The sequence below is a fragment of the Sparus aurata genome, chromosome 19, assembly GCF_900880675.1.
Source record: "Sparus aurata chromosome 19, fSpaAur1.1, whole genome shotgun sequence".
Taxonomy (NCBI): domain Eukaryota; kingdom Metazoa; phylum Chordata; class Actinopteri; order Spariformes; family Sparidae; genus Sparus; species Sparus aurata.
Window position 1 is genome coordinate 19,768,382 of NC_044205.1, and position 27,997 is coordinate 19,796,378.

General features: G+C 41.1%; 1 protein-coding gene across 2 annotated transcripts in view; it reads right to left on the minus strand.

The window, feature by feature from the left end:
- Positions 1-632: 632 nt before the first annotated feature.
- Positions 633-27,997, minus strand: part of smchd1 (structural maintenance of chromosomes flexible hinge domain containing 1) — a 37,578-nt gene continuing 10,213 nt past the window's right edge. Inside the window, exons 7-49 of one of the 2 annotated variants that reach the window (XM_030398536.1) lie at positions 24,777-24,896; positions 24,518-24,684; positions 24,341-24,434; positions 24,023-24,233; positions 23,807-23,921; positions 23,325-23,505; positions 23,108-23,147; positions 22,917-22,990; positions 22,225-22,419; positions 22,017-22,130; positions 21,302-21,408; positions 20,749-20,831; positions 20,346-20,459; positions 18,187-18,261; positions 17,969-18,088; positions 17,731-17,872; positions 17,461-17,548; positions 17,041-17,116; positions 16,746-16,885; positions 16,250-16,378; positions 15,924-16,148; positions 15,176-15,318; positions 14,013-14,098; positions 13,812-13,930; positions 12,520-12,681; positions 12,226-12,354; positions 8,340-8,419; positions 8,012-8,169; positions 7,407-7,510; positions 6,819-6,880; positions 6,039-6,126; positions 5,746-5,877; positions 5,479-5,631; positions 5,268-5,394; positions 4,282-4,401; positions 3,974-4,059; positions 3,744-3,866; positions 3,370-3,551; positions 2,153-2,262; positions 1,510-1,580; positions 1,265-1,430; positions 1,016-1,174; positions 633-925 (exon numbers count right to left, since the gene is read on the minus strand). In XM_030398536.1, the coding sequence (XP_030254396.1) occupies positions 831-925; positions 1,016-1,174; positions 1,265-1,430; positions 1,510-1,580; positions 2,153-2,262; positions 3,370-3,551; positions 3,744-3,866; positions 3,974-4,059; positions 4,282-4,401; positions 5,268-5,394; positions 5,479-5,631; positions 5,746-5,877; positions 6,039-6,126; positions 6,819-6,880; positions 7,407-7,510; positions 8,012-8,169; positions 8,340-8,419; positions 12,226-12,354; positions 12,520-12,681; positions 13,812-13,930; positions 14,013-14,098; positions 15,176-15,318; positions 15,924-16,148; positions 16,250-16,378; positions 16,746-16,885; positions 17,041-17,116; positions 17,461-17,548; positions 17,731-17,872; positions 17,969-18,088; positions 18,187-18,261; positions 20,346-20,459; positions 20,749-20,831; positions 21,302-21,408; positions 22,017-22,130; positions 22,225-22,419; positions 22,917-22,990; positions 23,108-23,147; positions 23,325-23,505; positions 23,807-23,921; positions 24,023-24,233; positions 24,341-24,434; positions 24,518-24,684; positions 24,777-24,896 (5,265 nt within the window). In that variant the 3' untranslated portion in view covers positions 633-830. The remainder of the gene's footprint in view (positions 926-1,015; positions 1,175-1,264; positions 1,431-1,509; positions 1,581-2,152; positions 2,263-3,369; positions 3,552-3,743; positions 3,867-3,973; positions 4,060-4,281; positions 4,402-5,267; positions 5,395-5,478; positions 5,632-5,745; positions 5,878-6,038; positions 6,127-6,818; positions 6,881-7,406; positions 7,511-8,011; positions 8,170-8,339; positions 8,420-12,225; positions 12,355-12,519; positions 12,682-13,811; positions 13,931-14,012; positions 14,099-15,175; positions 15,319-15,923; positions 16,149-16,249; positions 16,379-16,745; positions 16,886-17,040; positions 17,117-17,460; positions 17,549-17,730; positions 17,873-17,968; positions 18,089-18,186; positions 18,262-20,345; positions 20,460-20,748; positions 20,832-21,301; positions 21,409-22,016; positions 22,131-22,224; positions 22,420-22,916; positions 22,991-23,107; positions 23,148-23,324; positions 23,506-23,806; positions 23,922-24,022; positions 24,234-24,340; positions 24,435-24,517; positions 24,685-24,776; positions 24,897-27,997) is intronic. The other variant, XM_030398537.1, reaches the window with a different exon arrangement.

Sequence of the window (27,997 nt, forward strand, 5' to 3'; positions counted from 1 at the left end):
GGACTACATAATTTCCGGAGGCCTAAATTTGGATAATGATTGTCTTTGTTTCACTGTAATTATCCCGTGCGTAAAATGTGCGCGCCTGTCAGTGTCCGTCTGGTCTGCCTGTCTGGATTACTAGAACTAAGATTTATTTTTTAAGGAGGAGCCTTGGCAACAATGAAAATCGAGTCATCGTCTCCTCACCCCCACGCTGATGAAAAGTCAGGTGAGATTCCTTAGTTCAAAAAAAACTTCTGGACAACTGAACAACTTAACTAGAAGGGAACTAAGTATGATTTAACTTCCTAGAAAACCTAAAGATCCCAAATTGATTTATAGAGTTATTTATACCCTCTAGCAAAGTCAAACATGTGCACCAACTGAATGATAATTTGGGATCTTGGGGCCTCCAGAGACGAGGACGTGGCTCGGATGAGATGTATGGACACATACTCTTCTTTTTTCAAAAGTAGTCTCCATCTGCTTCAATTGTTCAAGAGAATGCTGCAATGATGTTTTTGCTCCATAATTGTTTCGTGGAGCGCCATACTGCCCCTGCCTTTCCATCGACATGGTGCTGAACACATAATGACTGAATTTTCTTTTAATTATTTTCAAATCGGAATGAAGTCACAGACAAAGAGATCTTAGTTTTTATATATATTTGTATTGTTCAAGACATACTTTGAAGAATATGATGCACATTTGTCGTTGGCTCATTTGTTTCGTACCAAAAAATTCATAAATATAAAAGAACACATATCTGTACAAATAAAAACGATAAAAACACATAATCAGTACAGATATAAAGCAAAACGACAAGAAAAGCTGGACTTGTTCGTCTCTTATTTGGATCTCTGCCTTGTTCTCTTTGCAGTGATGCCCGACGGCTCTCCAGCACTGTCAGGAGCCCGTTTCAGTTGTCTCATTGGAGTTGACGCTGAAAGAAGAAAACAAACCAATAACAATTAAATAATAACGATTAAAGAATAAAAACAAAAAAAGGTTGAAATCTATTCTGTGGCCTTACCACACTGCCTATTAATCTCCTCCAGCTGTTTCGCCTTCTCGTCCATATCTTGTTGCTTTTTCAACATTTCTGGAGACTGTATCTGTTGTAAGCAATCACTGCGCTCCTTTTCTGCCGTAAGCTTCTTCTCCAGAAGTGAGCGGTACTCGCTGAGAAGGCCTGTCGTACATTATGAAAGACATTTAAACACAATCTGACCGAGCAGGGCCACTACAACCAACTGTAAATCGTGACTATGAGAGAGGTCACCTATTTGGTCCTGAAGAGTGTAGTACTGCTGTGGGTACGGGGCTCCGAACATGTATCTCAACATCGCTGGGGCTTTGTTGTTTGCCCCTCCAAACTTCCCCCTGGAACTGATCCTCTCCCCCTGCCGGGTCAGGATGGTGGGACACGGTATGTTGTTCTGCACCACCTGTAAGCAACGGCACACTTAGAAGAAAAGTCATGTGTTCATATGCGGCGTGCGACTTTGAGCAGCGGGTGTCACTCACCGCCTTTCTGTAGCTGTTTCCAGAGTCCAGGTCATCAATCAGGATAGTTTCTCCCAGGAGGCTTCTAAACACTGTAAAGGAAGCACGAGGCCGGAAACCATCAGACAGTTTGTGACAAATCCAAACATTCTTAACTTTTTTTTACCGCTTACTGAAAAACAGTCATAATTAAGATAGAAAATGAGGCTGAAGACCAAGTTTGATAAAGCTTAAAACCCACAAACTAAAAGTCATCTTAAAACTAGTCCCCATCTACTTCAGTTGTTCATGAAAATGTTGTAACGCTGTTTTTGCTGTGAAGCTCCAGGAATGTTTTGTAGGCTACAAAACTTTCCATCAGCACGGGGGTGACTAGATAATGAGAGCAATTCCGTTTTTTGGGTGAACTGCTCCTTTAACGTGGTCAAAAGGGGCCCCCAGAGAGGAGAGAGGGGACCCTCCACGTCAGTGAGTATATTCCCAGGTGGAACCATTTACCCTGGGCTCGACAGGAGGAGCAGAGGCATGAACGAAAAACCCAAACAACAGCGAACACAAAGACATCTGGGAAACCTTGAGTAAAGCGCAGGAACCCAAATCTGCAATGAAAAAACAACTCGGCCACATTACACGGAGCAGGGGAAATCCCTCCAAGGAAGCTCACCATTGTTACAGCTGTCATGATCTTGGGGGAACATCAGGAGCTGCCTGGCGTGGACCGGGTTCCCTGGGGGCTCGAAGAGCTTACGGCCGTTTCTTATGTGTGGCAGCGGTCTGTAAGCAATTCAGATCTTAGCAAAGAGAAACTGCAGAGAGGATACGAAACATTTCAACGAACACAGTAGTGTTCTGAAATATTTAGCTTTCTCTCTAGCAAACAAAAAGATCATGTATAATATGCAGTTACTTTTTAAAAACATTTTCTAATTCATGCCATGAATGTTGGTTGATTTGAGGTGTTTTTCATGCTGTTTCAAGCAATCAATGATAACCAGAGTTTAGAGAATAATTACAGTAGGCAGCTCATTCTTTGATAATAGATTGTTTACATAATCTTTCAAGAAAAAATTCCTGACATTCAAAGGAGAGAATTAGCTGGGTTTGGGACATTTTATAGGCCAAAGTTCATTGATTTAAAAACAAAATGTAAAAACTGTACTACAGGTTTGCTTAACTGTTATCTATGATGTATCTAAATCAAAACCTGCTTAAACATTCAACACAACTTCTATTGTCCTTTAAGTAACTGCCATCAACACTCAATCAACCAAGACAATGAACAGCGGGAAGGAAGTTGCTGTCCTCGGTATATATGATAATAATTAGTCGAGCCTTTGAGATAAACCTGGAGTGCCTAAACTATTTCTGTCTGGGGGGCAAAAACGGAACCTTAATGGTGGGAGACAAAAAATCTCAAGTTCCCTTTATTGACTGACTTCCTGCTTTTAGAGTCACTCTCTCCTCTGTAATCAGATTATGAAAAACTAATGAATAATTAAATATCTTACATAATTAAAGAGCATTTTTATCCGACAAAAACAAAGCGGCATGAACTTTGTTTCATTTCAGAATTCCTTTTTGCTCACATTGAGCAGCCCTGTGTTAAACAGTCTGTGCAAGAAGGAGTTGCCACAAGATCTTTAAATTACTGTTGTTGGACGGCTTCAAGGCTTACAAATTAAAGACTGTAATCAAAGACACATAAGAATCACTCCAGGGAGACTACTCAGGTACCAGCAGCAGTACTGGGATGAATGATGGTGCATGAAGGTACAATACAAACATGGTGAACGCACATAAATACAGTTTTAAACTGCTGGAACCCAAATACTAAACACCTTGCGCTTTATTTTTGAAGTTCTTCATGACAAAGGAGACTACCTGTCGACAGACCCCTTAAACATGGTGTCGAGGGGCATGACCTGCTGCCTGCCATTGGTGCTGTCATAGATCCTCTTTGCTGCTTCTGTCGTTCTGGTGATGACACAATCCATGTCGCCGTAGATATGCCACGAGATCACTCTCGCAGCGGTGTCGTCCTGCACAAAGGCCAGGTGGCCAACCTGCATCAGAAGTTAAAGCACAGCGCTCGTAACGTTCCTAAACCAGACACATACACACTCAGTGTAACCTGTGAGAATACTTTTTTGTAAGTCCTCTCAACTTAAACATACAACAAACTTTAATTGAAACATCAGTATGCTTTGCTTACAATTACACACCAACAGAAACATCCCTCTTTCCCACAACATTACCATTCCCAAAACATCCTGCTGCCCTCTATGGGGATCATTAACAGAGAAGACTCTTCTGGGCATTTTCAGGATCCTGTCCAATTCAGCAGTCATCCCTTGTAGAAGTTTGTCAACATCTGGGATCTACACAGAACACGAATATTCAAAATGTCATGCCCTAATAAATACATGCAGACATTTTTTTTTTCTACATTAACAAAAGTACAGTGAGGATAAAATTAACATCTTACAGAAACAGTTGGTGCGATGTTCACTTTCCTCTTGTTCAGCTCATCTCTCTGGATCCTCTCTTTGTTACTAGCATCCAGGTGTTTGTCTACCATAGAAGAAACACATGCAATTAAAGATCATTTCAAAAATATGTTGAAATAGAAAATGGTCTATTGATGCACAAACAATTAACTCATTGTCTCATAAAGAAAAGCTAGTGTTGTGCTCCAATCACAAGGGGGAAGCTTTAAATATAGGTGGGAACACCCCAAGACGCACTGGGGACACATTTTACACGGTGAAATAATACACACAAAAATAATCTTACTCGTCAGCATCTGAAGGAGCCGGTTATATGTAGAAAAGATATTTTTATATGCGCCGACAGTAGCAGTGAGCTCATCTTTCTTCTTGGTTAGTTCAGACATCTTCTGTTGGTTCTCAACATCTACAACAGAAAAAGGTGAGCAGCAGACTCAGTTTAAAAGATTGGTCCAAAATATAAAACCTACCTTCACAAACATGATTAAAATTCCTATACATCCAGATACCAAAATCACAGGAGCAGCAAATTTCCCAACATACCATTAAAAATGAAGCAAAACATATTGAGAGGGCTATGTGGTTGGTGGCAAGTAGAGTGTAGGCTTAACAGTATAGTTTGCCTTAACATGACTTCTCAGTACAGGAACTTTGGGGTTGGGGTTTGCAGTGTGGATTATTCTGATGTTGCGTTCTCACAGCATTTTATTTAGGCTGCCATTTTTAAAAATCTGCAGCTGCAAACCAATTTGTGTCTTGTGCATTGTGCTTTGACAAATAATCATGTGCTTTCATGGTAGAAAGCCTTTAACAGATGGATCGATGGCGACCGTTCTTGTATGGCCACGTGCAAAAAATGATGTCTAAAAAAGAGCCGTCACTTTTTCATACGTCAGTAGACTCATTTGTCTCATCGTCACAGGTCTTTCGACCACAGACCACAGACAACAGACCCTTTAAGTCCCATGAATAGTAGTTTATGGGACTAAAAGTTCCAGGTTGTTAAGGCGGAAATGCAGTAAAAGAGATATTAGTCACTTCTAGCTGTTTTCAAATATTGCTATTAGCTCTAAGTATATCGTAGAACCTGAGCAGAAAAACTTCTCTGAAACGACTCATTAAGAAGTTTCATTTAGCCAAACTGCAGATGTTAACTTTCAACCCCTCATCATGTCATCACATATGAAGTGTGAGTCACTGGTTAGAACTCATATTCATGCAGCAGTTTCAGTCCAGCCCAGACTGTGCTGAATGAAGCTTTTCCAGTCATACCATTATAAAAATGGAAGAGGAGCTCATAAGGCTCCAGTGGTGTGGAGAGCGTGAACCCTTCAGGTTTGAAGACGAGGGTGTATGAACTGCCGTCCTCACCGGGGCTCTTCTCCATGACAGTTAGCCTCTGTGAAGAACACATATACAATCATCACACGTGTCATCTGCATCATGGGGTCCAATAAAGGTTGTGGTGTGTCCTGTTACTCACAGGGATGTGGAGCTTTCCTCCTTTCAAGCTTAACTGACAGCTGCTGGTTTTGCCTTCAAACAGAGGAAGGGGTTTGTTTTCTCCACTCAAGTTCTTTATAGAAACATTAACCTTTCCGTCCAGGTTCCCCCCTGTTGGGTTTCCATATGAATCCTGAAATCATTCAGAGCAGAACATCAGCTGATAAACACCCTTAAAATTCATTCATCTAATCGAAAAGCTCAAGCTGTTTCTTATCGTTGTCAGTAAGAACACATATGGACTCACCATGATGTTCAGAGTCATGTTCTCCACCAGCGTTCGGCCGGCAATGGACTCACTGTAGGATACAACTGGGGTTGGTGGCTGAGAGTCGGGTCCCAGTTTGACAGGTTGATTGGCCTCTACATTTATAGGAATCTAAGAGACAGGAAACAGTGCTGAGGTTTAGTAATTCCTCTCCGTGAGTCAGGATAATGACAGACACCCCTGCAACAACTCAATGAACAACCTCTTTCCTGTTAAACATGAGTGGATGATTGGAACAATGTGGAGAGATTAAGGTGTTGTGATGGACCAACCTGATTACTAGAAAGGACTTTTATTTTGTCTACTTGTAGCGAGAACTTGATGGTGTACTTTCCAACTTGCTGTGGGATCTCTTTATCTCTGTAGGGCAAGAAAAAAAAAATCATTTCAGTCACTGATAGTTCGGTCAGAGGATTAGTATGACTTAAATGTCTCTGTGGTTAATAAGAATGTACCGAAAACAGGAAGGGAAGCAGCTATGGGAACAGAAAAAACATCCACCAATCAACACCTCTCAAGCTCAGTAATATAGTTAAAACTAGAGCCCGACCGATATACGTCCACAGATATATATGAACTTCCTGAACACTCAGGAGTTTTTCCCCGGATATTCCTAACTATATACTGAAGGTCTTTACAGAGGGGTTGGTTCATATATCATTCACAGACTGATTTCTGCAAAATTTCATTCCTGAAAACAGTGTTGTCGACAATGTTTTTGGTTTTGGGAGTTTATGAAAAGAGATATTAAAAATTCTCTCTGTAGAAACCTTACACTCTAATATGTAAACAAAATTAAACAAGATTTTGGAACCTGGTTTTATCCAATGTTGTTGAGATGACTGTTCTGTGAATCTATGTATAATAGCCCATTTCGAAAGATAGAATTTCAGAAAACATGTACACAAAATTGATTGTCTCAATGTAATTATTAATTTGTTAAAAATTTTCTCTATTCACCGTCTCTCCTTTATCAACAAGTGTCTGAACAACAATTCACCATTTTACAATAAATCAGACTGAATCAGACAGGAAGAGGAGGAGTATTTTACCTGAAGTGAAAACAGTCATTCTTTTCATTCTCCAAGGGTCTACTACATCTAAACAAGGTGGCCTAGACAAGAAAAGAAGAAGAATATACATCAACAAATAAGATATTAGTTTAAAACAAAAGCAAATAAAGATCAATACATAGGTTTCTGTCCAAATGTATCGCACATTTTAACCGAATCCTAAGAAAACCAGGAAAAGAAAATGCAAATGAAAGCTCATTTCCATGGGCTACAATTATTAGGAGTTGGTCAGGAGATAAGCAGTAGGTGGCGCCAGGTCTCCACTTGGAAGTGGAGAACTAAAAGTCAACTGATTCCAACTCTTTAAACGTAAAGATTTGCTGCTTTTCTTCAACAGTTATGAGAGTAAATGAAGACTCTTTGGGTTTTGAACTGTTGGTTTGACGAATGAAGCAATATGAAGATGCCACATTAATCATAATGCCTTATCAGTGAAATCATCGGACAATCATATTGGACTACTGGGACCCATGTTCTGTGTCACGTCTTGTGTGTGCTCTTAGACTGTGAGACCCCCTGCCGCTGATCAATCGTGTAGTGTGGCCAAGGTATAAGTCAGTCACTCACCTTGTCTCTCCCTGCTGGCCCTCCTTTCCACAGCAACATGGTTGCAGCAGAGGGGTTAAAAGTCATCGGCCGTCCTTCTTCAGACACCACGGTCACCGAGAACACTGAATAAATACAAACAGCCAATCTTAGTTTGACAGTAAACACTAAACCGGCTCCATACAGTGAAATTTTACAATTTCTTTAATACTGGAGTGGACAAATATGTCTGCTTTATGCAAATGTATGTTTAGTGTTATAACAGCGACCCAAAACAATGACAGACACTGTCCAGAATATTCTCCAGAATAACCTAAAAGGTCCTGCATGTTCAAAAATATGCTGAAAGCAGAACATGACAAACCCAAACCCAACAAGCAACAACAGACGGGCACAGTGAACTGAATGTAACATTCATAAGTAAACACGTGTAAAGGTTAACTAAACAATGTTAATAGGCCTGCAAGCTGTGGCCACCCACTTAGCCGTTGCTGTTAACAGTTGTTAACAGAGTTGTCCAGGTGTCTGAAGGAGAACGACAGGGGAGAAGGACTCTCTGCATCAGCTGTGTGTTTGGCCAGCAAGTGGTATCACAGCCCTAAATAGAACATTAATAAAAAGCTAACCTGGGAATTTTCCTCCTGCAGGAAACTTGGCACTGGTGTCGTACTCCACTGACAGGCTGACGGGTTTGTTGGGATCAGGGATGACAGTGAGATTCACTGATGGACTGGAGATGCATTTCTTGTTGAAGAGCCCTTGGAAAATGAGCTGATAGTACCCCCTAGTGGAACAACAGGGAAACAACAATACTACTCGTGACTGCTGGGACATGTTTATGAAATTCAAATGTTGATGTACAAACCCTGATGTGGGAATATTATTACAATATAAAGATAAAACAGCAAAACAAGCTCTCTCTCTTTTTTATACTGTATCATGCAGTAAACTTACTTCGGTCCGTTCACACTATTGACAGTGAAAGAGGCTTTCCCCTCTGAGTTCACAGGTTGTGAGGTAACAGAGGTCTTCACCTGAAACAAAACGGATTTCTCCTGTTAGAGTTTCTGCAGCCACCTTTGTTCGGAAACTAAATAAGCTAAATAAATAACACCAACACAGGACAAAACGTGAGTTTTTCCAATCATTTAGTCTATAATAAGAGATGTGAAAGCAGACAAAATGGTTCCAGGCCAACCTGACTAGATTGACAATTAACCTTCCTTTCCCAGGAGATTTCATGCTCGCTGGACAGACAGAACTGCATAGCGAGAGCAAGGTTTATAAGAAACCATTATAAACACTGATGGTTTCATTATTCTTGTCATTCATTAACTAAAAAATGATGTATCAAAGCAATAAATGTGTCAATTTAAGAGTTATTTCATGGCCATACTGTGTAGGAACACACGTCCTTTGTCCTGTATAGATAGATAGACAGATAGAATTACTTTAATGATCCCAGACTGGGAAATTATTTAATTTATTTATCTTAACAAGGTCCTGTCCTGCCATGATTATCCTTGATTCAAAGTTACTCCTTCCTCCGAGTCCCTAACCTTTTGACCTGGCAGATCTTCTCCTCTCCACAGAGTGGGGGGATGTGGTTTTCTTGCTATAAATATATCACCAGAGACCTTCTTTTATTAAGTTACCGCGACTAAGCACAATAGAGTCCTCTCTCTCCACATCAGACGACAGGAAGTGGGGGTAGATGTTGGTTGGTCACAGGCCAAACCGTTTTTATGACCCTGTCTGTGACATTCCAATCCCACTTTGTCTCCATACTTATCCAAATTCCAATACGTTCTGAATAACTATTAAACTACAATTTCATCTTCTTAATTTTACCAGATTCCCAATAGCCTAAGAAGGTCATTCAATAGATCTTTCCCATTTTATTGTCAAGCCCAAATGAAGTTTATTACTTAATGAGTTTGAGGTTTGGGCACAGACTTGCAGATCATCCTCTTTGTGTGTAATACTTGTGTTATTTACCAGTTAAATGTCTGATATGTTTTGTTAAGATACAACTACAAGGAATATGTATAAGTCCTTTGTCCTACTGTGTATTGTATACTTCATTGTTTTATGTCTTAATCAGGTTATAATTCTTTTGAATGATAAGTGATCATAATCATTTTGCATCTTTTCACAAAGGCAAAAATTCGACTTTTAAGATGGTAAAGTTTTTGGGAAGGTTAAACATGATTTCGAAACATTAAATAATAGTTTAGTTAAATTAAAGTTTGTGGGTCTAAAACTCAGAACACAGAAGGAATGATTGTCAGCCAGCCCCCCCCCCGTTTTCAGTCTGCCTGCTGCAGGGCATAAAAACAGAGAGTCATGCTCTGCACTTCACTTCGGTCACTTCTGTTCTGTCACTACCCTTCTCCCCTCTCTGCTTCTCTCTCTTCTGTCTGCCTTCTGTCTGTCTTCTGTCTTCTTCTCCTCCTTCTCTCTTCTCTTCACTTCTTTGCTTTTCATTTTATTTTCATTTTTAAAGTAATCTTTACATTTATTTTTGCAACAAGCTCTAAGAAAAGCGAACTGAATAATTACTTTAAGTGCTTTACTTTTATCCAAGTTTTTAATAGAACAAATTATTTTCTTTTTTGATTTTTGATTTTAATATACCGTTAAAGTATCACCGCCTGATCCAGAAGACGTTGAATTAGTTTAAGAATCATAACTTCAGAACCACCACTTGAAACGACAAAGAAAAAGTCTTTTTCAAGACTGTGATCATTTGATGAAAAACGTTGCAGTCACTGTCTGCTTCAGAAGCCTTACAAGGAGTCTCCAACAAAAGAGACTTTGTGTGCTCCCAGCCGAGACCGGCTCTGCCCCCAGCGCTCCCAAGAAACCCCGCTGGGCCTTCGGACCAAGAGTTCCTCAACAGAGTACCAGCCTTCCCTCTGGCTATTGGATCTACACGCCGTGCCGTAATCCAACCCAGAACTCTCAAGGACACCAAACTTCAGTCCCTCCTGACTCCCAGACAAAAAAGGCTGAACATCTTCATACAGATGGGTCCACACACGTGAGAATGAGTGGTGTCTAAAGTTCTGACTTCAGTCTAAAGTTCTGACTTCTGTCTAGGTTTTGACTTCTGTCATATGAACTTAAGAAAGTTGAGTTTAGGGTCTTGTTAGTATCAAAAATTACTCCCGTAATATTTAATATATAAAACCAGACCCTTTAACTTTACCACCTGCCGACGGTCACATGACTTTATTACTTCGCTTATTACAATCTTTACCTTTTCTGTTATCTGTTGCTCGTCTAAAATTGTCATTTCATTTATTTTACCCCAAATTATTTTGTCAATAAATATATATAATCGTTTGTCTTTGTCTGGAACTTGATTTTAATGTGGAGAACTGATGGATAAGTGCAAAGAAGTCACTGCTTCAGAATATTGAGACTGAATAAATTGATTTTGAATGGACTCTAACTGTCCAAACCAACTGGTACAGTTAGGTGTTTGGAATGATTTCCTCTGGATTATTCCAAGAACTAAACAACGGAGGTGGTGCCCCATTTACGAGTGTATTAATCGCCAGTGATTAATGACCTTTATCATCAAGCGGTGATAGTCTCCTACAACTGTCAAAAACAGTATGAATGCTGTGATGACATTATGAGCACTGATTAATTTTTATTTTTTCGTTCCAATTTCTTTTCTACAAGTTTAAAGATTCCAAGTTAAAGCCTGGTCTCCTCAGATGTTAAAAGGTTACAAACAACTCTGAACATAATGGACAGCGGTAACCCCAACTTGAAGTGCACTTATAAAGGCAGGTCTCTGCTTCTATCTGACGCTGAGTGAAATGGAGAGAGTGAATTTTATCGACCACACAGACACATCCTGTGTGGCTACAACAGCACAGGCACTTTTCATTTTCTCTGTAAACACATGTCTGAATATAAAAAGTGGATTAAGGAAAGAGTGAAACTATCTAATAATCACTGACTACCTAATATGAGGCAACCTTAGACATATAATTGTGGTTACAAACAACAAGAAATCAGTCAATAATATTTTTTGGTACAAGTCATTACTTCTACTGCTGTTGATTGTGCTCTTATGACTGCATAAATAAGCATCGTGGAGCTGTGTAAACATCCTCCTTGTGCCTGTGTGTCCCAGGAAAGATAATAATACATCTGCACAGCAAAGCAGCCTAAGTGTGGGAGACTTAATGAGCGGGTCATGTGACCAGACGCTGTAAAATATGACGGAGGAACAGTTTGCTTTAAGACAACAGACTGCTGGATTAGTTACAAGAACATTTCAGTACTTTTCAGATGAATGGTCAAATATTGCATCTCAATACATATACATTTCATTTTGTTCCCTTAGATTGTAAATGTAATGGAAGATGTATTTCAATCTGACTGGCCTTGTCCTACACTCTGCTGCTATATGTAAAGAGCACTGGACAGTGTAAAATACTGTGTCTGAGCCAGTCCCTCTGCACCTTGCAGAAATTGGGGTTGTGTCCCTTTGCTGAACGGAAATTGTGGTTAAGATAAGGCAGCTGCAGATTGCTGATTCTAGCAACACACCAGAAGGATCCTGTACCTGTTTGTTCTTTCTTTCTCAGGTTGCCACCACATAAATAAACAAACTTGCCTGAAAGGTCAGTTGGCACTCAACATCCATTATTCCTCATTTATGAGTCTTTCCAGTCCTTAAGTCAATATCGTCATCGGTGTTGATCACACTACTATGTATGCCTGCACCATTTCAGGATTTTTGACTGATTAAGGACCTCAACTATGTTTTGAAAACTGCAGATGAAACAGGGAAAATGTTCTATGTCAGAAGTCAAACCTTAAGTGTTGGAGGTGAACACCTCAACCCTACGACAACCCTCTGGTCTGGAGACGGATTTCCCCACTCATCACACAGTTGGACGAGGAACGGTGTAGCGATGCCGTGGTCATTCAGCACCTGCAAAGGCTTATAGGTAAAACAAACAAGTGCTTTATCAGTTAGTTTGCTCTGCTGTAAATCAAAACCTCTTTTTTCCCCCCAAAGTACTATTTGCCTTTAGTTTGACATAGTAAAAAAGAGAAGAGACAAGACAAGGAAATAAGCAGTAAACCAGTAAAAATCCCTTCTTACCTTCTCTGGCTCATTTAGTAGTTTAAGCTGTGCAGGGACTCCAGGGGACACTTCAACTATGACACGTGCCACGTAGCTCTTGTAGGTGAAGCACAACTCTTTAGGGCCAGGAGTCCCCGACTGAAACCGAACCCCCGTTACCACAACAGAACCGCTGCTCTCCTGTAAACACACACATAAGTTCATCAGTGAATCTACACAGTTACTAAAAGGGTATTTAGATCATTGAAGTTGGCAACAAGATCTAAACATACACAAAAATAAGCAGAAGTCTCATTAGGAGAGCCTCAAAAACTGATAATGGTTCATTGTTATTACTGATTCATATCTAACAATGTTGCAGCAGCAGTTTATCTGTTGGAGCAATTCTAACTACTTTAAATACTGTTGGGTTGTTGTATTTATTGTACAACAAACGAAAATGGACCAACAACCATATCTTAGTATTTTTAGGCTGAATAGCGATACAGAAGTGATACATGATATAAGACGTGGGCTAAATGTTCAGCTGTTAGTCAGAACCACACGTTTGATGTCAGAAGCACTTCGATCAAAACAGACTGTGATCAAAACAAAATTTAAAGACACAGCTTCCTTCCGCATTCAAACACAACAGCTGCAAAATATGTAAATGAGAAATCTTAGAACATATACAGCCTATATTAATAAGCCAATCTCTGAGTATTCTCCTTCAGTTGTTTCTTGCTGGTTTAAGCAGCTTTTCAAAGTTCTGTTGTTCCATTAATGCAACAGGGATTGTATCTTTAATGATGTGGCCACCGGCGGTCATGTCGTGCGGCTCGGCCCTTTTCTTTACACGATGCAAACCACAAGCAAATTAAGCTTGCATTGTGTTTTGCCTCGGGGCAAACAGCTGCCAAGCCTTTGTGGGTGGGGCTGCAGCAGCAGCAGCAGCATGAAGTTTATCAGTCTTCAGCTCTTCATACTGTACTGCACTCTATGGACAATGATGTATATGGTGATTTGAAGTGCTTCCACTTTTGGATGCAACCAGTTTATGGTTAGCTGCAACCCTATGATTTTATGTTTATTATATACATATTCTTTATTTCATCTGCATAGTAACTTTGGCTGTAAAAAGTATGTAATGGAGAAAAGGTACAATATTTATCATCTGAAATACAGCACAGTTTCTTTACTTTTTTGTATGTGGGGGGAAATAAAGACAACCTCATAGAGTTTAGAGAAAGCTGAGATAGAGTAAAGATAGTATGAGTGAACTGCATTTTAAATCTAGGCTTTACAAAAAACTTTAATTTCTCTTTTTTCACCTGCCACATAAAGGTGACAGCTGATTTGTCCAAACCCTCAGCTTCCACACTCAGGTGTTTCACACAGGTGGAGGTAAGCGCCTTGGTTACGTTGTCATACTGGTCCACAAGATCCAAGACTGTACAAAAGAAAAACAGAGTCATCTAGTGTGCAACAACATCCACAAAATAAATCTTTTTGGTGACTCGGTTTATACTCACTGATGTTTCCATCTAGTGTTTCACCGAGATTCACTGAGTTTTCTGGCAGAGTTGCTTTAAGCTGAGCTGGTTCGTCTGGATGAGGCCTAAAAAGAAAACAAGGAAGTGTGTAGAAACACGAGGAAGCTGTGAGAAATTACGAAGTTTTCCATTCATTGGTCAATGTGCTGTAAAGGACAAGATCAGGGTGTGAGAGGAGGAGGGGAGAATTCCTTTTGGTTGAGGTGTCATAAAGTCACATGTGGGGAAATTCTCTCTACATGGGGGGTTACAGGAAGGTAGATGAGATGACATTTGCTGTCCTAATAAAACATCAAATGGTCACTGTCCTGGGAAAGGCATGATCAACCCAAACCTCAGGGGGTCAGTCAGTACAATTAAGTGCACAGCTTAGTTGGATTACAGCCATAGTTCGACTATGATACTCAAACTCAGACAACTACAATTGTCCGAGTATACATGCCGGTGAGCATGTCATACCCCGGTATGATAGGTGGCGCTGTACCCATTTCAACTAGTGGTAACAGAGCCACCTCCGGCTGACCTCTTTACGTCACCAGCAACAACAAACTCTGCCTCAGCATTTGAGGAAGATGGCGTACAAAGAGCAAGACGAGGCTACATCTTTGTTCATTTCGTATTAAGGTGTACATGATAGTTACACAAACTAGATGCACAATGGTGCTCTTGCTTGTGGTTATTTCGGAGGAAAGATGCCACCGCCCTTCTACTTCCGGCTCACGGCCCCAGGAAAAAAATCTTGAGCCTGCGCAGAACGCCTAATCTGAATTCAATCTGACAGAACATATACATGCACGAGGAATGCCACTATTAATCGAATAATCTAGGTGTTTTAATCAGACTATGAGAAATCCGATCTGGCTGAATGGTGTATACATGCATCTTAAAAATCAGATCATAGTCGGACTAACCCAATAATTCAGTTTTCTCGAGTGTCATGTAAACACACTGAGTGTTATGGGAAGAGATGATTGATGACTGTTGTAAATGCAGGTAACCTCTCTGTTTTTGTAATAGATTTTCTTTTACAAAGCTTCATATTTATCCATCTTCTCATTAAACTCTTTGCAAGAAAGCAAACAATAATAAATAATATGGCATACTTCTTCTTCATCCAGCTTAGAGTCATATACAATACTTACACTATGGTGAAGGAGATAGACACACTTTGGTCTTGGTAGGACACCTGGTAGAAGCGCTCTTCCTTCACCTGTGTGGGCACCTGTATGTCAGGCAGCTTCCCTCGGATCAAATCTTCCGCGTATACTTTTGCCGTCCAGTTCACCTTGAAGTCAAAAGTGAACAATAAAAAGTCACTGAGAAGCCAGGAACAGTTCAAATACACTAGTTGTGTTTCCATTCAAATGTATTGTAAAACTGTGTTTTTCTATAATATATATAACAATTATACAAGATGCAGAAACATAAAAAACAGAGGGGGAAATAGCAGAAGAACCCAAAACCCCAACCTCCACCCAAAATAGAAAACATAGGTCAGAATAAGTGAGGTGTAGATACAAATTCCATTCCGTTAGTTGAAGATAGTGGAAGCAGCTGTGGGGTGAACAATGTTTCACCACACACAGACATGAATAAATGTACTATGTAGACATCCTGCCATCTTACAGAATTAAAAAGGGAACCCAAAATCTTTGTTAATACGTCCATCAACCTTTTCTGATGCAATACTTTAACATGTGCATAAAATAAGTTGATGGGAACATGGCTAATGACTCCTAAAAAAATATCTATTGCAGCAAAGCAAAGTTTTTATTTATTTTTTATTTAGCATCACATACCCAAAACACAGAAATCTTTCCACATAAAAATAACAGGATAGGACACAGTGAACACAACAGTAAGACACTGTGATATATACTCCACACACACCTTGATTTTGGAGGCTATTTCTGCAGTGATGGGAACCACTCTACCGGCCTCATCATACAGCTTGTAGAACAGGTTCTCCAGCATGCCTCCAGCTGGCCATTCTATCCTTTCCTTGTTCTTCAGCTTTAGATTCCCATCATCCCGACTGCAGAGCTCCATCGAGGAGACTCTTGTGCTGGGGAGCACCTCCAGCTCCCTCATGACTGACACAACGTTCTTCTGATTCTACAACAACGATAAGATGGAGACATCATGATTAAAGTTTAATTAAAGTTTAATTTAAGAATGTTTTACCTGCTTTATTATTATTTTTGTGGTCTACTTACAGGCATGTCAAACTGAACATTTAGCTTTTGTGGTTCTCCCTTGATTAATTTTACATTTATGGGGTTTGTCACAAGGTGTCCAGCTCCTGTACTGCTGCACATAATTGTCACTGGTGGATGCCCCTGAACCTGAGTATGACCCATAAAAAAGGGAAGGATGAGAATAGGTCAACAAACGAAAAACAGTTATTTGTGATCATTCAGATTCAATTATTAAATCAAAAGAAAGAGGAAATGAGAGAGAAAAGCACCATAACGATATAACACAGAGGGGACAAAAGGACTCAAAGGCAAAAACAAGACGAAGTGAGAGCACATCATTCTTATGAGACAGACAACTTCTTACTGAACTAGATTAAATACTGCTGTAAAAACAGGCACCACATTTTCAGCAAGTCTGCTCAGTCATGTTTCTCGTGAGGAGAAAGGTCTGAAGGTGCACGGATGCAACAAATATACCAGCATCCGTCCAACATGGTCCGAATAGAGTTTTTACCTGGCAGCGAACTATCTGTTTGGGGTTAGCGGTAATGTTTCCCGCCTCATCGTGAACTTCCACATTAAACTTGACAGGGTCTCCATTCATTGCTGTGACTGGGTTGTCTTTTCTCGGCACATGGAGGGAATGAGGCTTGCCTGAAAAACATAATCTCAACTTCAGCTCAGCTGCGAGGAGGTTTGTTTGAGATGACTATGCACACATAGAAAGGACTTTCTATGTGTGCATAGGACACTGTACTTCCAATTCGAGCTCACTAATTGTTGCAATTACTAAGTTAATGCAGTCTCACCAGGGACAAGAACGATTTCAATACTCTGTGTACTCTCTTTCTTCATGCCAGGCAGGGTCACTTTCAGCTTGTATGACTGTAAAATAAAACACAGGATGAAAATGGACACTCTGAAAAGCTACAATGATGTAGTATTAGCAGTAACAATCAACCTTTAAAGTAAGAGTCAGGCCATTTCTATTGATCTAGCACAATATCACAAATAACAATTTTGAGAAAAAAAAAACCCTTTAACAGAGAAAAATGGAAGAAACCTCAGAAGGAGAAACAGGATTCTCTCTCAGGATGGACAGACAAACGATATATAGACCAAAAAATCAAAACAAAAACCCCCAAAATCGCCATACGAACAAAATATGATAACAAATTTACAGATTCTGGGAAACTTGTGTCCTCTGAGAGAGGACTGAGGGTTCTAACCTTTGCTTGTTTTCCTCTTGCTTTGACACCTCTGATGGTTAATGTGGTCCCACTGCTGTCCACTTTCTCGTAACTCAGGTCCAGGCCACTACATAATAATAATAGTGTAATCATCTTTTTTAGATTTGAATGAAATTCAAATAGGTATAAAAGTAATTTATTAATCATTCATTTCAATTCACCAATGGTAACTGTTTTGGATGCATAAAAGAAAATTACATTGGGTACACGCTACAGTAGATTTTTGAAGAATAGAGTGGACGGACCAACCTGCACTGGAGAACAGGTGTGAGATCAGGAGGTTTTGCTGGGTGATCATAACCGTCTTTTATCATTAGAGGAATGTTGAAAGGCACTCCTACAACAAGAGGGGAGCTGACTGGACCAATGACAAACCTCTCAGCATCACCCTCTGATAGAAATAAAAACAGCGCAAGTTTGTGATGTGATTAGGGCATTCAGAAAGGATGATAACTATGACAGATATGATATGATAAATAATCCTTACCTTTGATGGTGAAGTTGAGTGTGTAGCTTGGGAGCGATCTACCTCCGAGGACGGTAAGATTACCTTCACTCAGCATTGTGTTTAGAGTCATGGTATACTTCCCCAGGTCCGTTAGACAATCTGTCAAGAGAAGAGGTTTGCAAAAATGATGTTTTTGTTATTTTTCAGCAGACACACTCAGGGCATCCAAAAACTTGATGAATAAAAATGGAAAGTACCGATTTTTTTGAACCAGAATCCCCACTTTGAATGTTGGGCAGTGAAAGACTTGAGCTCTTGATCTCCTTTAACACCTACAAATGAAAAGCAAATACAGTTAACTACAACATTAGAAGGCCTGTTCAGACCTGTTTGCTATTAGATGAGATGAAACGTGATCACCAAACCGGTGTATCATCACTTTTATAATAACTCTATGTACTTCTGCTCCAACTGCTGGCTTTTAAGGCTTTATATTGCTGGATATATTCTGTAGCGCCTCAAAATATGAAGGAGTGTTGTGCTTCAGATGCATTTTTAGTATTAATGGAACAGCAAAAACAAAAGGTGTTTGCATGAAGGTGTAAATAAGATAAAATACTGAGGTATCGAAGAGAAAAGGTAAGTGGAACATGAGGTGCAAGAGGATAAGGTGCAGTATTTACAGTAGTAATCATTTAAAGAGCATCATTTGTGTATTATGGACTGAAGTGATAAAAGTCTGATAGCACCAGGTAGAAATGATTTCCTGTGCCATTCCTTTTAGGTAGTGGGGTTGAATGAGTCTGAGTCTGCTGATGAAGCTGCTCTTAAGCTTGCAGACATTACATTGCCTTGCAAAAACATTCACCCCCCTTGGCAACCTGGAATTTAAATGCATTTTGATGGACCTACACAAAATACTCCAAATTGTTGATGTGAAATAAAAAAAAACTTGTTTTCGATAATTCTAAAAAATAAAAAAATAAAAAGTTGTATGTGCATACGTATTCACCCCCTTTGCATTCAAGCCCAATCCATTACCTTCAGAAGCCACATAATTAGTTTGATCAGATCCACTTGTGGGCAATCTAAGTGTCACATGATCTCAGTACACACAGTACTGTTCTGACAGGCCCCAGAGTCAACACCAGTGCAACACCACTAAGCAAGGGTTACCAACAAGCAAGTGACACCATGAAGACCAAGGAGCACTCCAAACGGGTTAGAGACAAAGTTGTGGAGCAGTACAGATCAGGGTTGTGTTATAAAAAAGTATCCGCTGTAAATTGTTACCGGCGCCCGACCCACACCCAAAGGAAAATAAGACGGATGTCATTTTTAAAAATGAAAGTAAGCCAGCATGGGGAATGGAAGTTCTGGGATGGCGCAAGCACGCATGAATGAGCTCATATGAAATATAAATGCTTATCATTTTGAAATGCAGCATAACATAAAGTGCTATTCAGGTCATCTGATGAAAATTCCTGTATTTTTTCATATCGCAATATATATCGCAGGGTTAATAAAAAATCACAATGTCAATTTTTTCCAATATCGTACAGCTCTAGTGAGCATTAATCAGAGAAGGAACCAAGAGGCCAAAGCCGACCGTGAAGGAGCTGGGCAGCTCAACTGCAGAGATCTGAGTCTCTGTCCATACGACTACTTTAAGCTGTACACTCCACAGGGCTGGGCTTTATGGAAGAGTGGACAAAATTTAAAAAAAAAATAAGGCAGCACGTTTGGAGTTCACCAAAAGGCATATTGGAAACTCCCAAAACACATGGAAGAAGGTATTCTGGTCAAATGAGACCAAAATTTTACTTCTTCGTCGCCATCAAGGACAGCGCTAAATCTGGCACAAACCTAACACCTCTCAACACGCTGAAGGACCATCTCCACGGTAAGGACAGTGACTTTATTTACTGAGTGGAAAACTATGTAATTTCTCACACCTTTCAGCAGGACAATAACCCTAAGCACACTGCTAACACTCCAGTGGTTTAAGGAGAAACAGTGAAATGTCCTGGAGTGGCCCAGTCAAACCTTAATCCAATTAAGAATCAGCAGTACAATTTAAAGATTGCTGTACACAAGAGGAACCCGACAACTTAAAGGAGCTGGAGCAGTTTTGCCACAAAGAATGAGCAAAACTTCCATTTGCTATATGTGTCAAGCTCATAGATACATACCCCAAGAGACTTGGAGCTATAATTGCTGCAAAAGGTGGCTCTACAAAGTATTGACTTTGGGGGGGGGGGGGGGGGGTGAACTCATTTGCTTGTTGTCCATTTACCTCAGCTGCTCCTCCACATGTCCTCTGGAAGCTGTTTATCTCTCTCACCACTGTACTCAGAAAAATGACTGATGGACCCTCAGTGCAAAACGGCCAACTAGTGTGTTTCTTATCTCTTACCGTGTTGGATGACTTTTTGCTCAATAACCAGCTTTCTCCCTGGTCTATGGCCCACTGACGGCAATATGGCTATTGAGTCTTCTTTCTTGTTTAGAATTTCAATTTTGATTGGGCCTGTGAATTTGTGAAAGCAAAAACACAAAAACATTTAACATCGTCATGTTTTAACCCACACTGATAGTGTGAGGGAAAATCTCTGATGTCCCCCATTATTTTGATATGTTACTCTTGCATATGAAACCTAACAACTGTAGATGCAACATTATTATCTATGTAAAGTGAAAGGACTTCTAGAAACTTTGTGTTTTGATCAACTCCCACCTGCACTAGACAAGTGACTGATTTTCAGTTGCCACGACAATAGTATGTGAATCAGTAGTGTGCAAACAATCCAATATTTTACCAAACGGAGTCCCAGCTGGACGAACAGCATTCTGTGGCCAGGGGTTACTTTCAGGCCAGTCCACTTTCAGTATATCTGGAAGTCTGGAACAAACAAATTATGTGCAAATTTGACCTCCATGAAACAGGAATTGACAACCATGGGCAGAATGAATTACACACACGCTTGTTTACCTTCCAATGTCAGCAGCCAAGGTTTGCTTTTTTAACTGGTCCAATCATTGAACCGGTAACATTTATGGTGCAAATAATTGTCACAAAAAAAAAAAAAAAAAATGTTCGAACTGCTGTTTGTGTCATGGGTGCTTGTGTCAAGTAAAACTTCCAAGTGACAACACATTCTTGACCACTGAACCATATACAAGTGTGAGAGGCGACCCGTCAACAGCTGGATGACGCCGAAGAAAGTAGTAGACTCTGGTCAGGTTTGATATTGGAGAAGATAGTGCTGTGTTGAGGTGTATATGACGCTGCTGCTTTGTGTCATTGATGCATTGTAAAGACCAGATTAGATGCTAGCAGCATGACAGCATTTCCCCTTACTGCTTGCTCACCTGGTGGCGTCACTGTCGATGTGCTTCTTGATGGCTTTATCCGTGGCAGTCTGGTCAATCTTGGAAATGAGCATGGTCTTGGTCTTTTCGTATAATGCTTGGGGTTCCTACAAAACACATTTATTTATAGATTTAATGCTAACTACAAATAAACTCAAAAAAGACCAACCGAGACCAAAAGGTGTTCATATATTATTAATAACTATCAAATTAATGCTGCAGCAGACAACATTTGTGTAATTTCTTCGATAAACTTTTTCATATTTTGTCAAGTGAAACTTAATTTTAAAATGCTTAATTACAAAGTCAATATGTTAAAAAAACCAAAATCTGTTCATCTAATTTTGCCCTTTTAGTGAGTAAATCTGTGTCTCAATATTCCAGTTTCTGATACCCAATATTGAACCTCTTTAGGTTGATTATATCACATGTTTTCCAACATACAGAAAAAGCAGTTCCATATCAGGCTTCCTGCTACTTTAAAGCCAGCATGACCATATTCTTTTCCACTCCAAGCCACCTTGTTAAGGTTTTGTAAAGAATAGTTTGCTGAAGAGATGCTTCATTAAGAGACTTATGGGTTTTCATTTTCCCCCCAATGATGATTATTTGACTGTTCTGCCTTTACTGAACCCCAAAGTGGCGTAAAATACAGACCGCAAGATTAAGAGACAGAAAGTATTGACATGTGAGTAATATCCTGAGTCAGACGTACCAGAGCCACTTCCACCTCTCCTCCTGTTGCAAAGACATCTCCTTTGTAACTTCCAAACAGCAAAAACTGGACCACCTTACCATACACAATAGGCTGGGTTTTCACAGACTTCACCTGTATGAAGAAGCGTGTCGGCATCAGTAAAAAATATGGAAACTTTACAAATATACTGGTCTGCAAACAGAAAAAATATTAAAAAGATGCTCACAAATTGGCCTGCTTTGTATTTTTTCCCGTCCCATTGGATGGAGGAGAAAGTCCCCCATGGTTGCTGCATTTTCTTTTTAGCAACATCTGTCCGTGTTATGGTCCCCTTGTAGCCCAAGAACTGGATCTGCTTGTCCAGCTTCTCGTGGCAGCTTTGTAGCCACTGCTTAAACTCCTTCTCTATACCTCTTTGTTTCTGTTGACAAAGACCCAAAGAACTTTAGCAGTGTTTTGAGGTTCTTCCCAATTCTTAAATCAAAACCGCTGGACTGAATCTGCATACAGAAAAAAACAGAAATACTCCAAAACAGGTGTTCTTAGGTGGCTTAGGGCTGCAATATAGAACTTGTTGGGTCGCTCCCGGTACCCAATGTTTATTCCTGTTGCTGCCTTGTAGAACCCAATAAACTCCTTTGTACCAGACTCTACTACATGTCCGGTGATCTTCTTTGAGCCCATTTCTTGACTCCGAGCTATACTGAAGAAACTACTATTTGATGAAATGTTGGACTAAGTGCCACAACTCATTCCTGGTCCTTTAGGACTCAACAGACACAATCCCTAAAATTCACATTCAAGAAGTTGTTATAATTTTCCAATGTGAATGTCAAAATTGTTGCTTAATACAGCTTTAATCATCCATAGTCCAACAACACGTGCTGCTGAAGTGTTTCTCTTATCCTGTTTAAGCACCTTGTTTGGGGAAGGAGACAGTGGCAGACCTGCTCTCTTTGGCTGATCTTTTCTCCCTGTTACACTCGTGCTCACTGAGGAAATTCAACACACACGGAACATCACTGATAGGCTTTTTGATGGACTCTACAGTGTTCCACAAACAGTAAGTGAACCTTTCCTGTTGTCTGGCTTTTGCTATTGTTAGGCACCTTGATCAGGGTGGGAGACAACTGCAGAACTGTTCTTTTCCTGTGGACAATTCCAATAATAAAAATCCACAACAATTAAATCAGCAACTTTTTTATGTATTGTCAATCTTCAACATGTATTATATCCACATCTAATTCAAGGGCCTCAAAGTGAAATGCTTTCAATGTAGGTCTGTGATTTGTACTACTGATAAAAAAAAAGTGAGTAAATAACCACCTGTCCTTTGACAATGCGTGTGAACAAAGTTTCCTTCTGCTTCAGTCTCTGCTCCAGGTCCATGAAGGTGAGCTTGTTGTTGCTGACCTTGAATCTGTCATCAGTGAAAAGCACTCCCGAAAGCCGACGGTAACACTCCTCAGGCAACTTTGGGTCTTTATTCCAAGTGCACCAGTAAAAACTGTAACAAATGGACAACACAAATACATAGTTAAATTTCAGAAGATATACAGAAGGTATGATGCTGTGCCTATTCCACTGCCCAGCTTGTGACCTCTCATTGGCCACATGATGTTTTAATCATCTGGAGGGTGGTATGTAAGTGGCTCAGGAGAGAGGAGAAAGAAGAGAGAGTGGGTCACTTGTCCACATGGTCACTCACTGTCAGTTGTAGGCTTTACTTTGATGCAGACATAGAAGCTTATATCTGCTCCGGTCATTGGGAAAAAGGTTAAAATAAAAAAAGAAATGTAAAAACCTACTCTGACACTTTGGTGTTTGGTATGAGCCGTCCGTTCCAGAAACACTCAAATATTGGCTTTCTCTCTCTTGCCTGACTCTGCGCTCCACACTCTGTATCATCATCATCATCATCACCTGAGGCAGAAAAACAAAGAACCAAAATAAAATCCACTCTTTTCATCCAAAGATGTGATATGTCGAGAAGTAAACTATTCAGTATTTTAGTGTTTAATTACCTTGAACAGCACTGGGGTCCTCAGGGTAAGTCTCCTTGTAATAGAGGAAAGGATGATACCGAATGATTCCCTCTACTGTTCCACCATCTTGTTCAGCCATAAACTCAAATCTGTCTGCAGCAGTGTTTATATACAGAGACTGCATGTCGTCTTCCACTTCCCTAATATTGATCACACGGGGACATCTGGGCGGCTTCTCCCGCAAAGTGATCTAATTAAAAGAGAAACGTCAAAGGAAAAAAAATAGCTTAAGTAGACTATATTACGTAGAAGTCACTCTTATGAACAATTAAACCTTTTTAAGACCAGCAGCCTCACCTGAATGTCAATTTTAGGGAGATCATTTGAGTTTGCAGGGTGGCTGCTCAGGTCATTTCCATTGACTCCATGAATGTAATAATGATAAATGTGACTGAAATATAGACAAAAAGATATAGTTCTATCAATGAAATTAATGATAAGAACATACTGGGTGGACTGGGTGAATGAACTCACGCAAGCTGTCTGGTCCACACTTCAAAATCATCTTTCAGAAAGGTAACATGATTCGGCTGTATGTCTGTGATGACCACGGCTGTGAAGCTCGCCTTTCCAGATTCCTCAGCGATGAGGGCATGGAGGAAGCGCTCATCATCATTTTTCACATGAGAGGAGTTACCGGGCTGCAGGAGGAGGATCAAAGATCAGACAGATGATAGTGGAAAGAGCTATGGGAAAATTGAGATATCAAATTAACCTCTTTTCAGACATTTACCATTCTATTTGTGATTATCCCGTTGTAAACCTCCTCTTTGTTCCTCTCTTTTCTCTTAAACTCCTCTTCTGACAGAATCAGCTCATGGACGTTTGGGGAGCCAGCTGGTTTACTGATCATCTAATCAAGAAAGGTAACACATGTATGGTTATTATTTCATTGTATATTTAAATAAGCCAATGTAAGAGGTGCAAAGACCTCTGGAAAAATAAAGTAGTACATTGCTGCTCAAAACAATCAAACATCATATAGGAACTATTTTTCTTCTTCTGAACTACACACACCAACTGTTCCACTAAACAGAAAAAGGAAGCATGCGTTTCCTCATGGGTGAGTGGCAGTGTGAGGGAAATTCCCAAATGTCCCTTTGTTATTCTGATGTGTTATTCTTGCGTATTAAACTTAACGATGATGGTGAGAGAGGGGGGAGTGGCACACAGCAAAGGGACATTGTTACAGTTGTAGAGCATATGTGGTAAAGAGGGTTGAAAAACCTAACATAGATATGACAATAGATTCATCTCCAAGGGATTTAATGGGTCCAAGGAGGTCATTTTGGTATTTTTGGTAACCTTTCTGTGTAACACCTCTTTGGAATCTGTGTCCTGTAAATGACTGATGTGTGGAGATAATGGGAGTGTTATTCTAAGTGGTCGAGATATAACTTTGTGACCCCTACAATTGTATGTATTAGTTTTTTTTGTTAAGGCTGGCTCACCTCCTTTTACGCAGTGAAACAGTTGGCGGTTGTAGTTTGGTGAAAAAAAAAATAGTTTCATAGACTGCTCATAACATGCTCTGTGGATAATCTTGAGTAACTTGGTCATGATTTCTGGAGAGACACGTTGCTGTTCAGTAATCCCTCTCAATCATCATCATGACCCACTATAAGGAAGTGGACTGGTAGCTGAAGAGGTGCCAGTTCACTTCCTTGACTACTGCCGAGGTGCCCTTGAGCAAGGCACCAAACCCCTATCTGCTCCCCGGGCGCTGTCACAGCAGCCCACTGCTCCTAGCTTGCAGTGTTACAATATATATGTAGCTAGTGATGGGTCAAATGCAGAGAATAATTTCCCCTTGGGGATTAATTGGCTGGTCGGTTGCTATGGCGCCGTACTAGGTGGTAGCCTGTAACAGCAGCTCCCGTGGGTTTTTACGTTTTTTCGTAGTTTTTGTTGTATTTCTGTACTGATTTTCGCTGAACTTTTGGCAACTCTTCTCCAGAGACTGAGAGAAGACGAACACCTTTCTTTTTTTCTTTTTTAAACTTTTACGGCACTTTTTTTGTGATGGTTTTGCTAGCCCTAGCAACGGAGGGTAAGGAGCGCATCACTGAGCGCATTGTTTACACACGCGACCAGCTGATTGCGCTGTGTGAACCTGCACTGCTGCCCGGAACCAGGCCTGAGGTCCTGAAGGAGCTGCGGAGGAGACGCCGTGGCTGCAGAGCTGGAGTCAAACGGAGGGTGAAGAAGAGGAGACACAGACCGGCTGTACCGGCGATCGTCATGGGAAACGTGAGGTCTTTGGGGAACAAGACGGACGAGCTCGCCGCGCTGATAAAGGCTCAGAGTGAATATCGTGAGTGCAGTGTGTTGTGTTTCACGGTGACATGGCTTCACTCAAACATCCCGGACCACAGTGTGGCGATTCCCGGCTTCAGCACTGTTCGGGCGGACAGGGACGTGACAAGCAGTGGAAAGAAGAAAGGAGGAGGGATTGCATTGTATGTGAGTGAGAGGTGGTGTAATCCCGGACATGTTCACGTGAAGAAACGTCTCTGTACCCCGGACATTGAACTGCTGACTGTGGGGATGAGGCCTTATTATTTGCCCCGGGAAATCACGTCCGCCGTCATTATCGGTGTGTACGTTCCTCCTTCAGCTGATGCAGCGCTGGCCTGTGACGTCATCCACTCCGCTGTTGCCCAGATACAGACGCAGCATCCTAATGCATTTATTGTCATCACTGGGGATTTTAATCACGTTTCACTGGACAAAACCCTTCCAACATTTCACCAGTATGTTGACTGCCCCACCAGAGACTGTAACACACTAGATCTGTTGTATGCAAATGCTAAGGATGCATACAGTCCCACAGCCCTCCCCCCTCTTGGAAGATCTGACCACAACCTGGTCCTGCTGACCCCTAAGTATATTCCCCTTGTTCAGCGGCAGCCTGTCCACACTAGGAGCGTGAGGAGGTGGACTCGGGAGGCTGCTGACGCACTAAAGGACTGCTTTGAGTCGACAGACTGGGATGCACTTGTTGAGCCACATGGAGTGGATCTCGACAGCATGACCGACTGCATCACAGAATACATCAGGTTCTGTGAACACACCACCATGCCAACCCGGACTGTACGCTGCTTCCCTAATAATAAGCCGTGGATCACCAATGACCTGAAAGCCCTTCTTAACAAGAAGAAGAGGGCGTTCAGGTCTGGAGACAGGGAAGAACTGAGGAGAGTGCAGCATGAACTCAGGGATATGCTGAGGGCCTGTAAAGACACCTACAGGAGGAAGCTGGAGGCCAAACTCCAGCAGAACAATGTGAGGGATGTGTGGACTGGTATGAAGCAGATCACTGGGTGTAAGGTGAGCGGCAGACAGTCATCGGGCAGCCTGGAGAGGGCAAACGAGCTGAACAGATTCTTCAATAGGTTCAGCTCACAGCCTTCTGTCGTCTCCCTGACACCTCCAGACCCCCACACACCCTCACTGCCCCAAATGCTTCCTCCCCTCCCCCCTCACTCCCCTGCTGTGAGCTCTCCTGTGCAGCACCTCTCCTCCTCCTCCTCCTCCTCCTCCTCCTCCTCCTCCACCTTCACCTTCACCTCCTCCTCCACCTCCTCGTCCTCCACTGAAGACACCAGCAGCCTCTCCCGCATGACTGTGACTGCAGGCCAGGTTAGGAGACAGCTGGAGAGACTCCACCAGCAGAAGGCTGCAGGCCCTGACGGTATCAGCCCCAGGATCCTGAAGACATGTGCCAGCCAGCTGTCTCCTGTCCTACAACACCTCTACAACCTGAGCCTGGGTCAGGAGAGAATACCGGTGCTTTGGAAGACTTCCTGCCTGGTTCCTGTTCCAAAGAAGTCGACACCATCAGACCTCAATGACTATCGACCAGTGGCCCTCACATCTTACGTCATGAAGGTGCTGGAGAGACTGGTTTTGGCCAACCTGAGGCTGCAGGTGAGAGCCCTGCTAGACCCTCTG